The following is a 15,968-nucleotide window of genomic DNA, read 5'->3' as shown; positions in this document are numbered from 1 at the left end:
TTGAAATTAAAATTGTCTACAGATTGTATCTAACTTTTTTAGCCCTAAAAGTTTCTTTGTTAATATAATACCCCGTAATACTTTCAAAGCTTATAAACAATAAGTATGAATAAATTTGTTGTGAAAAAAATTGGATGGCACTGTTTGTGTAATCATGGTTTATAATAAAGCTAAATGAAAATATGACTATTTACTAAATTCATCATAAATTGAGTCAAGTTCTTGGTTGTCTTTATTATAACACTGTCTTTCTTCAAGGCATGCTCGCTTTTCACTTTCTTCAAGTCTGCAAGTCTTCACATCTGCTCTTAAGACAGTTTTGCCTGCTCTCAGTCTCATGAGAGATAGTTTTCAATCCTGATGATGTCTAGAGACCGGATTATAATGCAACATAAAAAGCTTAAAATATGCATAAAAATGCTTAAAATATGCAACATTAATAGTAAATTTTAGTTTTTTATTTCAAAATCAGCATACAATTGATAAGTATCGATGATAATAATTATTAATTAACAATTATTTAACATTTTCTTACTCTTGTAAACATAAACAATGTACCTACTGTTCCAAATGTTCGGTAGTAAGATTGTGTCTTCGATCACTCAAAATACTAAACTTTACTAAAGTTCACCCCACGATGGCCGCGCGGCTTAAGCGTCGGTCTTTAGCATCGTGGGTTCCAGGTTAGAATCCTGGGTCTGGCAAAGTACACATTTATTGTGTTTCAATTTGTGCATGAGTCAGAGTATGGACCTAATAGGTTGAGCAAGTGGCTGACATCCATTTCTCGTAAAAACAAAATCTGTTAATACAAACCTCTACTCTGTGGAAGCCCATATGATCTTATTAGGATCGGACATGGTTGGTAAAGTTCACTATAATATTATGTACTTAAATACATCAATTTAAATTTGAGTCATTTAGCAGCGGCGGAACTGTGAGGTGGCAAAGGTAAATATACGCGTACCTACCTCCAACCGTTGTCGAATAACGCACTTGAAACAATTCATCACGAGTATGTGAAGTGGTCAGATAGCAGCGGCGGGGTGGTGATGTGAGGTGCGAACGGAGGGGCGCATACATAGATCTAACCGTTGCCTATCCCATCAATTTGGACAGTAAAATAACATAGATATTCAGAATAACTTTTTAATTATACCAAACTTTATTTTTGCATCGTGTTTTATTATTTATATGAGTAAAATGTTTACTATAAAAAACATGTATATCTGTTTGAATCGTGAATAAATGTTTCAATTGGGATGTCTTGTGAAAAAATCAACAGATTATATTTTTATAGTACAACCAACCACAGTTTAATAGCATCTCGCAATTAAAAATAGTTAAAAATAACACGTACAAGTATCAAATGTGTTAAATTTAATATTTTTCATTATTTTGTACAGTTGTAAAAAAAATTCTTTTATTGTGTTAACTGTTTGAAAATATTTAGAATAAGCGAGTAGTTAAATAAAACAATCTAAAAATCACTAAAATTAATAAAAAAAAATATGTTTAAAGTCGGTTGCAGAATATAATAAGAATGGCGACTTTACAATCCACTTCCGGTTTGATATTATCATATCAAAAAATAAAACTGGAATTGATTGTTTATTACAATGGAAAAATCCTTAAAACCACCACATATAATAATATATCGTCACCTCAATACTACATCTAGATAACTTTGATTTTCACTGTTTTTTAGTTATCTATTGAATATGATTCTACATGACGTCATTCTCTACAAAATGATGAAACTAGGTACTTAAGTCAGAAGTTAATTGGAACTGTATTAATTTTGTGTTTGAAAATATTAGATAACTTTAAAACCATAAATGCATTAAATACATACAATGATATATCTACAATATCTTTTTATACAATCGAACATTATTGAATAGTTCCCAATTTATTAGACAAGCACAATTTTCCATTTTTATTTTAAATAATAATTATAGCCTAGATTTATGTTAATCAAGTAAAGTTTAAATTTAATTTTCCCAACAATGACCAAATCAGAGTTTTCTAGTTGTAGTATTGAGGTGATAATATATAAAATGGAGATAACCGACTTTTGAACTAATAGTCTCAATTGTAAATATATGTATTCACCTAAAATTTATTATAATTGATATTTTACCTAAATACATGTACTTACTTAAAAAAATGATAATATCGTAAATGAAATATAATAATAAACTAAATAATGCCTGGTATAAACGGTTTGCCTTCTCGGAATCACGCAGCAGGTAATTTCAGTAAAAATTCTCAATGCTAATTTAGACTTTTAGATTTGTTTTGTATTATATTATGCTTGCATACTTACGAGTATATACTGCAGTCTGCAATTTAGAAGAGTTCTTTATTTAGCTACGTATTTTTTTCGATTTATACGAGGTATAAATGAGAACTCTGCCATTCTGGGCAGTGTTGACCTATGTGTCCCTGATAACTATCTTATAAATAGAGAGCATCAGTTGTTTATTCTCCCAAGGTGCTGAACCAACCTACAACTGGTAATGCCAATTGGGAGGGCGATAACTATGTTCAACCAAATTGCTTCGGGTGCTAATTCGGGTGTAATTGATATATTTCACTTGCTTGAGAGTGAGTTAGGTGGACGCTATTTAAAAAAAAATTAAAATAGGGTCTCTTTAGCACACTCAGTGTACTTCTTTGTACTTCTATAGATGTACAATTGTATTTTCACTGCTTTGTATGTTTATCTTATGTTCTCTTTTTATATAATGTTTGAGACTTTCACGGTTATTTTTATCGCTTTTATTACTTTTTTTCGTTATTTATAACAATTTTTCAAGTCATGTTGTGAATGAATTAAACTTATAATTTGTTAAGTCCACAATATGTTAAAAAAATAAATTGAATTGAATTACCAAACTCTGGCTGACAGTACTATAACGTCGAATCTGTTTATATTTTTCCTGACAAGACCCACACTTTCGTATCGTGCGCCAACGCACATTTTTCTTAAAATATAAAAGAGTATTTTTCAATATCTGAAATCGTTTTTTGTGATAATTAATTGTTTATCGATTCACTACTATATTACAGTTGTTCCAGTCAGCCAAATTTTAAACGCGAAAAGGTCGTTCGCATTATTGCGAAAATCCAAAATCTATTCGACGACACATTTTCATGTGTCCATTCGTCTAATCATTCAACTGGCAGTCAGCGAGCCGCATGCAATCCACACAAACATATTTTGTGACCCATAAATGGTAGACCATACTAATATAATATGCGACCTATATATTAAATTATTGAACTTGAAGAAATGTATATATTTTCATATTGGAATACGATGACACTATTTTACAATTATCAGATGAAAAATGGACTGAATGAATTCCTTAACATTTATGGTGGTTATTAAAATATAAATTTTAATTAGCATGAGTTATCTGAATATCAAAGTTTATAAACCATCTACTAATAATTGTAAGCGACACCAAACACCAATACAAGTTTTGTCATCAATAGCAAACCAATTGAACGTGTGACCCATTATAAATATTTAGTCAATGCGAAATGAGACCAGTCTCAGGAAATAAAAACTAGAATAATTGAGAATGCAAGGAGTGTCTTTCTCATATTGAGATGCCTCCTTAGCAATTGAGACCTTAACGTTGTTATGTTCTCTCATTTTTTCTATGGTATGGAAGTATGGACGCTAAACCAAGAGATGTCACGGAGAGTTGAAGCTTTCCAGATGTAGCAATGCAGGCGCATCCTCAAAATTCCTTGGACTGCCCGGGTGGCAAATGTTGAAGTTCCCAATCGAATGGAAAAGGACCGAAAAGTTCTGCGTAGTATAAAAACCGGAAAACTTCAGTTCCTCGGCCACATTATGAGCGGGCAACAGTACAGCATTCCCCAACTTACCATCTAAGGAAAGATCAGCGTAGCAGAGGAAGGCGCCGCATTTATTGGCTTAAGAACCTCAGTGATTAGTACGAGTGTAGCTACACTACTAGCAGATGAAAAAATTGTATCGCCCTGATTGTGGCCGACCTCCGCTAGGGGATGGTATAATAAGAATAAGACTAATTGTTTTAGTTTTTACTCAATGATTTGACGAAACCAATCCAGTATAATAATACAAAAAGTGTAATTAGTTACTAAACATTTTATTTTATTCAATTATTTATTTCACGTTTGTTTCATATCTCATATTTTAAATATATGGCCCAATTATTAATTCTAAAAGTTGAAATCAACCCATATGTCTGAAAAGGTTGCCGACTACTATTCTTAACTATATTAGAGGGAATCTTGTGAACGCGATAGGTCGCAGCGACTGGTACACAGGTGAGTCTCGCACCAGTGGTTATGATAGCACACTAGGTATATCTCGCCATAATGGATTCGTATGAGAAATGTACGCGGTGAGATTGTATGCAGGCAAGATACAACCAGTATTCAGTCGTCGCATGTCGATTTTTCCATACACTTCATCAACACGTTATCTCTTAAGAATGGCCTCTGCAACGAGCCCGAAACGTCGAAGACAGCAGGAGGAAGAACACGCAATGGAAACCCAAAAATCTCTCACGATAACTAACAATCGTGAAAATCTCAAACACTATATTCCTAACTGTCAAATTTAATATAATTTGTATCATCAATTATGTCTTCTTCGTCGCGTGGGGTCTTAAATAGCTACAATGTGTCGCTTATACGCGGTGTAAATGTGAACTCTGCAATTCTTGGTGGTGTTGGCTTGTGTGTCTCTGATAATTATAATAGGAATCGATGGCAACCGTTGTTTATTCTCCCAAGGTGCAGAGCTAACCTGCCATTAGTAATGCCAATTGGGAGAGCAATAATCATGTTTAATGAAATCGTTTCGGATATTGATATATCCCACTTACGTGATGTGAATTTAGGTGGACGTTGTTTTATAAGTTGTTAAGATAGGGTCTATCAATAGTTCACTCTGTGTTCTTCCATCTACTTTTATTTTTTTGATTTTATTTTATTTATTTTCTTATTTTATTACTAGTTAGTTAGTTATCGTGTCCGGGATCACACCGCTCCTTTCTAAAACGTTGCAGCTGAGACCACCCTGCCATTGGCCTTCAACAGGTCCTCCTCAACACACTCAATCCCAATTCGAGGGCAAACCAACATATGCTTCGCATCCTGCACCACCCCACACTCGCATGAGACATCCTCGCCGGTTAAGACACCCCACTTCTTGAGGTTTGTCTTGCACCTTGTGACACCGACTCTTAGTCTGTTCAGTGCCTTTCAGACATCGAAGGGAAGTTAGTGTCCCGGCGAGGGTTCCTCTGTTGGCTCTATCCAAGGATTGCAGAGTCTTTCTTTCCATTTCTGGATACGACTCTCTTCTGGGAGGCAATCCACTTCCGTTGTCCTTTTCAACACCGGAATCACAAAATCACATTTTATTACTTAATTCTTATTATTCACTCACATTGCTCTGAATTTTTATTTGAAAAATTGTTAAAACTTATTTTATGTCATGTCGTGAACGCTTTAAATTTATAATTTGTTATGTTCATTATAATATGAAAAATAAATGCTGTAGGATCTCGTCGAAATTGCAGCTTACTGGGAAAGCCTTGCATGAAAATAGGTGTTCCATGCTTTATATTTCACCACACTCGCAGGTTTGGTCATCAGAGAATCCCTAAAATCACCATGTTGTCATCATTATGTAAAACGGAAAGTATGTTGTATTCTCTACTTTACTTTAAATAATAATTAACTAGTGTAAACTTTGTATCTTGACACATTAGCCAATTACTGTTTTTTTCAATAAATAAACGAATATGATTTTTCTTTCCATTATATAATTTACTTCTCTATATAAAAAAGACATTAAAAATCATATGGTAAAATAATAAATTATCGTATAAAAACGAAGACAATATAAATTTAATAATATTGTCAACGTAAACGAGACTATTACTGAGACGTTCCCGGAGAGATTTTTCTTATATCACCAGATTATCATAATTTTATCATGGCAATGTTTTAGTGATATCGCTGTGATTTGCTTTACTCAGAATATTTTTTTATCGAGGACATGCGAATATATTTTACAAAGGCAGCTTTAGTTTTGTGTATAAAGCACCCATTATTAAACAAAGAAGGTTTTGTAGATGTAATGAATATTGAGTATACGTGGGGCATTCATTATATTACCTACCTTAGTAAGAAAGGAAATAATGAGGATATTGAAATAAGTATAATATGCTACCTTGAGGTTATGCACGTATAGTTTCAGCTTAATGCGATTTATACGTTCAAAGTAACACAATGGGAAACAAATTCCTGTTTGAATATATAAAAAAACTTTTTGACTTTCAATATCAAGATATCTTACAAAGAAAGGGAAACGGTTGAAGGAGATTGTCGAAGCACGGTGATGAGTCTGCTAACTCAAACTATCCATTTAACATACATAACTTGAAAACACCTCAGATATATACCTACTAGAAAAAATCACATTTGAAAAAAATACGACGTCCACTGATATCGCGCCAATACGCTCTAACCAATTAACCAATTAAGCTACGGACCTCCTACTTCATTACATTACGATAATGTAAACTAGTAGGTCCCACATGAAATGCTTATCAAATTGCATTATTGTTTCTAGTATGTATATATCTGAGGTGTTTTCAAATTATGTATGTTCAATATGTAGAATGTTACATTCTCAAATCTTGTGAATTAGTCGTTGAATAAGAGAAACACCTGGCTAAGGAAAACACTAGCGGTGTTCACCTGCATGTTATTGCGAGCTGTCACATCCACAAGTGGCTATTAAATGCGCATAGCTGACATGGTTAGTGTCCATTTGTGTCATCCGCGCTGTCTAATCTTTTAGACGTACCGCATTAATCCAAAAATTGGATGCCCAAGATAGTTGCACGAATTTATGAGTGCCACGGGTCTTCGAGTGACCACATGCCTTACGTGTCGTAAAATATGTCGAAAGGAGAGTGGAGTTAATCTATTGAGAAGGCTGTTTGATAGTCAAATCATCGGTGTCATGATCGTCAATCATGAGGTCCTGAAGAAGAATAAGAACAACTAATATTGGGTCTGGACCCCAAACTCCTCCCCTTGTGTGCGAGCCTGTTCAAGACTCTCAAAGTCTAGAAGTTTCTTCCCATGTGGATGACAGTTGGTCCTTTTTGAGTAACCCATGTGTCACGAATGCCTTTCATTTTCAGTGCGAAATGGAATTTTCCATCGGGCATAGAAAGAGAGTATTCCTGCAAGCATACAAACTTTACGTCACACTAGTTCTATCGAATAGTGAATTAATATAACTGCATAATTTAGCAGTAATCCAGAAGATAACTCAGGTATACCTACTCTCGTTTTTAATACGTGTATTCGAAAATTTGTTATCACTCTCTCCTCAAGCACACATACGTTCTGACGACTGATTGGTTGATTTCTACAATATGCTTTCTATATAATATTATATTGAAAATATTAATAGGAATGATTTTCATATACGCCGTTCCGTGACAGCTGATATCACATTCAAGTTGACACGATATGGCGGCAAATTTGAAATTTACCATAATCGTGTTATCGCTTTTAAAAAGACTTTTTTAGTATTAAGAATAAATATTATTTGTCAAGGAAAAATTACCGTCATATTTTTATTCAAGATTTGCCATTAAAATTACAAGAAACCGGCGCAACATACACTCCAAAAATAATCTTCCTTCAGTACAATTGCAATACGTAATGTAATGTTTAAGTTTCATTATCTGGAAAAGAAGATAGACGCTACTCATATTTATTTTTTTACATTTATATCTATAAACGATTCCTGTTCGTCTATTTTATACACAAGGGTGCTATCGGCAACTATCGAGGGTAGTTTATCATATTTATGTATTTAGTAGGTTAATTGTTACAATAATTTAACCATCTGAACTGTCAAAAACTGATATGTTTTAACAGCACCTATCATGGTTGTGTTAGGTTTTAGAGCGAGATAGACAGTTTAGACGGCTAACTTATTGTAACAATTATAATACTTCAATACATAAATATGATAAACTACCCTCGATAGCCACCTTGTGTATATAATAGATGCGTTGGCTGTGTTAACTTTCAGAGCGAGATAGACATTTTTGACAATTTGGACGGCTAACTTATTGTAACAATTATTATAAAACTTCAATACATAAATATGATAAAACTACCCTCGATAGCCACCGATAGCCGCCGACAGTAGCCTTGTGGATAGAATAGATGCGCTGAGGAATCTATTAGTGAATGTTTCAAATCAATATGAACATTAACAAAAAAATGTTTTTTTTTTAATAATGTCTTATGAAATACCAGATTACCCAAATGTTAGTTTTATCTTTACCGCATTAATACATGTACAGAGAATTCAAAGCCTCTGAGTATTTATACAAGAAATACCTACTCATTTTGAGTGGAATGACAAGTGACAAAAAAACTCAACACAGCTAAACAGAAAAACGTTCTAGGATTTAGCTTAAGTTTTTTTTTATATTCTTGGAGTAGCTATGAATAAGCTACCTATTATTTTCATAACAACAGTGATATTCTTCGAGATTTTCCCAGATTTTTAATATATTGTTTTGTGGGGGAATGGGATATTAAATATTTTACTACCAAGATTGAAAAAGTCATTTTTATGAGACTGAAAAGAATAATAAAACTTTCATTCACAAATTAATAAGCGAATGATAAATGAACATTCATAGGAATTCATGAAATAAATAGGATTTTGTTTTTCGAGTAGGGACGACACTTTCTGTCATGTTCCGCTTATCTTTGATGGTAACCCGTTAATAATAAAAAACGTATATTCCAAAAAATAAAAAGTATGGAGCCGCAGGTCAAATCTTGAGTCTGTATCAAATATAAGTGATGTTTTATCAATGTGTGCTTAAATCTAGACCAAGGATTAAACATGCCACGTCTCCACACCATTATTGTTGTTTACTGTGGCATGATAAACTACGCGTCCCTTTCAAATAACAAGGACTTTTGTATGTGTTAATGCGATCAGGGATGCGCCAAGCGGGGGTGTTGGGGTGCGCAGTTTCCGGGCGGCTGGATTCAGGGGGTGGCAAAATATACAGGAAATAAAATGTATAGCACCTACACAATATTATGAATTATTAAAAATATTATATTATATTCAATTCAATTACGGAAACTGACTTTAATATTGAAATATAAGTAACTAAAAGTGTTGGTTACAACCAAAGAGTGACACTTATCAAAGGGAGGCAAATCTAAAAACTTTATTGCAAAACTATTGCATAAAACATAGATCCATAATAATAAGTATATTTTATTAGTTCAAGATTTCCGGTCTATGACTAATGGTATGCATCACAGTTGTATAAAAATAAACTTAAAAGTATTCTCTCAAAGTTTCAATATCCTATCCTATAAATATTTTTACAAAAATGTAATAATTGTGTGTAGCCAGGAAATTAATCGAGCTATTAAACTATAATATTGGAACTAGGCTTGATGGAAAGTAAAAAAATCGCCTGCGGTGCAATTTTCGATCTTGTTATTAAACATTGTAGTAAAAATAATAATTATTTTAACTATTTTCATTTCTTGTACTTCCATTAAAAAACATTTTATATCTGGAAGGGGGCATTTTGGGTAGGCACCCAAGCGCCAACTACCTTTGGCGCTCCTAATAATAAATTATCTACCAACCTGATGAAATATTATCCTTTTTTTCTTCGCTGCTTCATAATATTCAGGAGCTAGTTGAAAATAATTTAAGACGCATCAATGCACTGTCTGAATGTTTTTTCGTGTCTTTATGTGATGGATTGGTCATTGAAACCATTTTACTGTAGACAGGAAAAAGGAGGTAATCCACCAAAATCAAATTTTACATTAGGCATAAAAACGTGTATGTTATAGTTTTCGGTCAAAGTTAAAATACTAAATAGACATAACCGTGAAGTGCATAATAATCAATGACATTGATATGGACGAATCATCTGGGGGAAAAAAATGACACTCACTTTATTGTCGGGTTTGCCGAATGGAATAATCTGTTCTAACGCCATTACAATAAAGGTGATATTGCTATAAATTCCTGATGCTTTTTGTTGGATCTGCCGAATGATTCGGTTCGAACGGGTTCGCTCAAATGAACATAGACATTAGAAACACTGCTCTAACGCCATTACAATAAAGGTCATATTGCTATAAATTCCCGTTGCGTGATATCGCATAATGGAAATTACGTGACGTCTACCTATACATGCTAATTTACTTGCTACCTACTGTATTGAGTGCGTCGTTCATTAATAATGTCATTGATAATAATTAATAATTTGGTTATTATATTCCTAATCTGATATTAATTATTAAACCTTTGAGCTAAAAAGAAAAAGAAAAAGAAAAAATTGAGCTAAAAACCAACAAAAATGATGGTTAAGTCATTTTTCCCATTTCACTTTCTTCTTTTTTTTAATTTCCGGCTAAATTTAGAGATTAAATCGGCATTTTCAGCTTACATCCTTTGGACATAACGTGTATTTAGTCGTATACAACGTTACTATTCAATAAACCTACTTTTAATTAACTATTTTTTTTTTCAACGAATAATTCACAAGATTTAACAGTGTACTATTCCAATAATTGAGCACACATAATTTTCAAAACAATTCTGAGAAAATATATTAATTCCAATAGAAAAAAATCTTTTTTTGAAAAAGGTAAGACACCCAACAGGATCGAACCACTATGTTATAGGCGCCATACTTATACGCCATACACGGTGTAATCCTTGATGTCGTGAAGTAATACCTACTTTGATTTAAAACACAAAAGCCGATCGCCAGTAGTAACTCAATTTGGAAAGCGCTTCAGAGATTATTAAGAGCCATTGGTTAAAATTTGTCGCAATTAAATATGGCGCCTATAACATAGAGGTCTATGGTATGGTCTAGGAGATGCAGGTTGGATTTCTGCTGGGTGTCTTACTTTTTTAAACAAAAAAAAAATTCGTTTGGTTATAATATATTTTCTTAGAAATGTTTTCAAAATTATGTATGTTCAAAAGTTATTTTGAAAAAACTGAGGGTTACGTCCTTTTTCCTATCTACATTCGAATTATGTTTGGAGGAGTATTGGAAGACCCAGGTTGCAGAGTTTGGATTGAGCGAGTGATTGATTGGCTTCTTAGATAATAGAAGGATAATGGAGGACATATCTGAATGGCCACGGGCGCACCCATAGCTATTTCATCACGAGTAATGTGATGTCTCTGTTGAAGCGTTATATTTTCTTTTTGTATGTGTACCTATTAATAACAAGTATACGATATAAAATTAATACCTGAATTCCCCTAAAATAGACTTAAAAATGTCTATAAAACAAAATTGTAATTTGTTCTGACTTTGTGCAAGTGCATAATTATCGCCTAGCGTGTCTGGAAATTTGTACGTATGCAGTTCGCCGTATCACACTTCATCGTGAAATGTTGTATCGGACATATATGGTCGAATATTAAAGACTGTCCAACCTCTTTGGGTTGTTTAGTACTGATATAAAATTCATGTCTAAATAAAATACGGTTCTTGTCGGTTTACACTTTACAGCAAACCAGAAGCAAACATTTTTTAAAAAAAGGCGATATATTGGATTATTTGTTAAGTTAGGTTAGGTTAACCAGCAAACAAATTTTGAAAATAGCCGATATACTGGATTAATTGTTAGGTTAGGTTAGGTTTGGTTTTAATTCTTGAATTTATGAATTTTGCCAATATTATCTATGAAAATTGAATTAATGTTCATATTGAATCTAATAAAATTGGAGAGTTGGCAAGTTTAAGAACCAGAGCCCTCGACAGTTTTTTGAAGATTTTTACATAGTTATCAAATTTGATGTGTATTTTATAAAAAAATAGTTTTTTTTTAAAGTTAGATTTTCTATTATTTCTATATTCTATATTTCTATATTCTTATTCTATATTTCTATTATCGAGCTCAGATGGTAAAAAAAAATTTACGAACGGATCGATAATTTTACCGATTTCACGAACACGAACGGCGCTCCGGTGTGCTCCAGTCCATTTCGAGCCCTGATATTTTAGATATATAACATGACGCTTAGAATATTATTCTAAATACAGAAGTCATTACGAAAAAAATGACGATAACATGATGGCGGGTAGAAAGAATGCCCGCCAAAACCATCCTAGAATTGTTATAACGTATAATTATTTAAAGTAAACAAAAATATAGTCTAATATTCTATAATAGTGAAAATGTCTTGTTCGCTTACAATAATCCCTAATAATAAATCCTTATTATATATACTACGTGTGTAGAATAGTTAATTGACAGTTCTTTACAAATTAATTTACTCAATGTTTTGTGTTAAAAAATACTAAATATTATACCTAACGAACTCCGCGTTGAGATATTATTATGAAAATATCAAGCCCTGTATTTTTCTCTACAAAATAACCAATGAAGAACAAAGAATATACAAAGCCTCCATTCACTCCAATTACATAATGAAGGACTCCCGAGCTTCCTATCTCTGAATTATAATAATAATAATAATAATAAAATAAGGAAGGTAGACCAGGATATAATATGTCGCCACTAGAAAGTAACAATTCGAGATAATTGAACTTTAATGAGTTTAATGTTTGTGTCATACAATAGTAAACTATATGTTTATTTTGTTTTTTTCTGTGGTTTATGATAAATTAAAATAGTAAGATTTTTTGTATACCATTATTAACAGTGGGATATCTCAGTTATACCACTGTTGCTTTAGTTACAGTTTAAGTTACAGGATAATTTTAATAGATGTGTATTAATATTATACCACTCAGCATTAAATGAGTGACACATTTTACATTTTTTTAAAAATCTCAGTTATTCATTATGTATGTATAGTTTTCAGTAATCAATTAGCATACATAATATCTCAAAAGGTAGCGATGTGTATATAGATATTGAATGTCCTGCCGTGGCGAAGGGTGGAGGTAGGCTGTCAAGAACCCCATAAATGGTGCACACTAAACTTTATCAGTCATACGTATTTGTTTTCATTGAAATAAGACTCCAATTTCCAGATGGTGTTGGTTAGTTTTAAAAATTCAATTAAACCCTGCTAAAATTAAGCCATAATAGATAATAGTCAAAAAATACTCGTCTATCTATAAAATGTCTAAACTTATGCAATTAAGTCATACATAACTTTGAATATTTTATAGATAGAATACTATGTTTTATCTATTGTAGTTTGGTTTAGGCAGGGCTTAGTGAATTTAAAAAAATGAACCAACAATATGTGTAATGTGTATTCTTAATCCAAATAAAACAAATAAGTATGAATGAAAAGGTGTGCACAATTTTGACGTATCGCCCAAAACATACCAAAACTATGATTTTTAAAAACTAACCAATACCACCTGTAAATTATAGTCTTAGTTCAATAAAAATAAATACGTATGAGTATATAGCAACGTGTAATGTGCACTATATATCATCGCTACTGGTGTCCTGAAATATAAATTAAGTATATTCATGTTGTTGGATCACATATGCCAATTAGTGATAAATGAACTTAATAATATGAAAGTAATATAACCTAACATAACCCACTACTCACGAGTAAATCAGCAATCGCCAGGTGAACCAGCATGGTGTTGATGCGAGACATTCGCGCACCAGGCCTCACCAGCAGCGCCAGGAACGTACAATTTCCAACGGCAGACAGCACAAAAAGAACACTGTACACAGCTATGGATAGGACGTTTGCTTCATTAAAACGCATCTCGATGGGCAAAGTCGTGGCGGACTGGTTCACATTAGCCATCGTCCAAGTGTCTAGCTTCAAACTGTGCTCCTGTAAATCATCTGGGATTCCGGGATCCATCTTGACTGAAGCACTTTAACTGTTTGATTATTATACACTTGCACTATTACTAATTATTGTTTATTAAAAATAATGAATTCTGTTTCACACAATTTTTTACTGTACATTATGTCAGACATACCTACAAAGATGAAGTATATTATATTACAAGTAGACAAACATCATGGACATGGCGATATGCTAGTACCTACTACACTGTAAGCATATATCAAACTATTTTTAAAGTATTTGTTTTCTTTCACGACCCGATTAAAATAAACGATTCCTTCATTTTCGTACTTATCAGTTTATTTTTCAAATTTATAATTTATTATTTACGTGTATGTGCTATCTTAAAGGAACTCGGAAATAATGGGAACTGAAATCCTTAATGGGTGTGGAGAAACAGGCAACTGATCACAAGTGTGGAAGAATATGGGATAAACTTAAACACGTCTAAAGAATACGCTTGTATTTTATTCTGACAACTGCTCTCGTTTAATGCACTGACACTCGTTCAATATTGGTGTAGTTAAAGGTTTTTTTTTTTTTTTAAGAATTATTAATAACCATGTCCTTGCTTTTTCGTACAAGGTGGTTTGTTAGTAATTTTGAACAATCACAAACACCCAGGCTTTGAGAAAAACACATAAATGTTTTTGTCGTGACCGGGAATCGAACCCAGAACTCTCGGGTGGAAGGCCAGCGCCTTACCCACTGCACCACGAGAGCCGCCTGTAGTTGAAGGTTGAAACCTTGTTGCAACACACACTATTGCACGTCTATAATGTATGGTTCATTTTCATAGGACACACACATTCAAAACCCTGCGTCAAATGTAGTGTATAGGGATACGGCCTATCAGAATTCTATTTATTAATCTGTTCTGTGGTTATCTCCCTGTCTCACTCTCTTCTAGATATTTACGTGTAATTTCTCTAGTGCGTTACAGACAGACATATATACAATAATATGATAGTTATCATAGTTGGTTTTCGGCCAATTCTCATAAAATAAACATAGGTAACTAACGATAAACTGAGTTGACATTTTGTATCCACCAAATTTATTTTAAAAATTGTTTTTACGACAGGTGTTTCATTTGCATGGATAGAATGGACAATATCTCTTCTTTGTCTCTTAGGTATGTTTACCTACTGTAGTCTAATCAATATTTGGCTACGTATTTCTTCTGACTTAAGATGGTGTAAATGCAAACCCAACCATTCGACCTGTCTGTGTTTCCCTGATAACTATCTTTAAAATCGAGAACATCAGTGGTCTGTTCTCCCAAGGTGCCGAAATAATCTGTCATTAGTATTACCAATTGGGCGAGCAATATCTATGTTCAACCAAATCACTTAGGATATTAATATATTTTACCTACGTGAGGATGTTTAAGCGGCTGTTGTTTTATAAATTATTAAAATAGGGTATATTTAGCCAATTCGACTTACCTACTTCCATGTACCTACTTTATAATTTGTGTGTTTACTGTGTATACTCTTTTTATTGTCTTTTTCTAATACATCAGGTAAACGTCTTGAATTTGTGATATGTTAAGTTCACTATATGCAAATAAATAAATTTTAACTTTAATTAACTTCAAGAAGAGGTTATTGTATTATTATGATCTCTACAGAATATACCCCCCCCCCCAAACCGTTCCATTTCGATAGTAATTCTCTCAGGGATAACGTTAGTAATAACAAGTAGGTACCTATATATATAATCTGGCAGAAATTGGTTATTATTATATATTATAGGTTATGTTGACTAATGTTGCTATGGTGATTATAAAAACTTATATAATATTAATATTGTTCTCAAAATAACACATCTAAATACGTCGTGTGGTATCAGATAACAATCGATTAGGTACCTACATAGTGGTAATACGTTCACTTTCATGAAACCAATGATGACACTAATCGTAGTGTTTGGTTTATTTCTATCGTTGGTTCATTTTTAGATTTTTCTCTCTAATGGGTTATGAATACAGTATGCAGGTAGTATAAGTAGTAAAGTTAGCAACAATGGTAATAGATTTTTT

General features: G+C 32.8%; 1 protein-coding gene across 1 annotated transcript in view; it reads right to left on the bottom strand.

The window, feature by feature from the left end:
• The window catches only part of AkhR (Adipokinetic hormone receptor), an 83,569-nt gene extending 69,512 nt beyond the window's left edge, over nt 1-14,057 (bottom strand). The window contains exon 1 of the mRNA XM_085943590.1: nt 13,670-14,057. Within this exon, the coding sequence (XP_085799716.1) occupies nt 13,670-13,936 (267 nt within the window). The 5' untranslated portion in view covers nt 13,937-14,057. The remainder of the gene's footprint in view (nt 1-13,669) is intronic.
• Between the last annotated feature and the right edge of the window lie 1,911 nt (nt 14,058-15,968).

This window comes from Rhyacophila brunnea, unplaced genomic scaffold (assembly GCF_057557595.1).
Source record: "Rhyacophila brunnea isolate RB1 unplaced genomic scaffold, BYU_Rbru_1.0 scaffold_16, whole genome shotgun sequence".
Lineage (NCBI taxonomy): Eukaryota > Metazoa > Arthropoda > Insecta > Trichoptera > Rhyacophilidae > Rhyacophila > Rhyacophila brunnea.
Note: the sequence above shows the minus strand (reverse complement) of the source record. Positions and strands in the feature narration are given on the sequence as shown.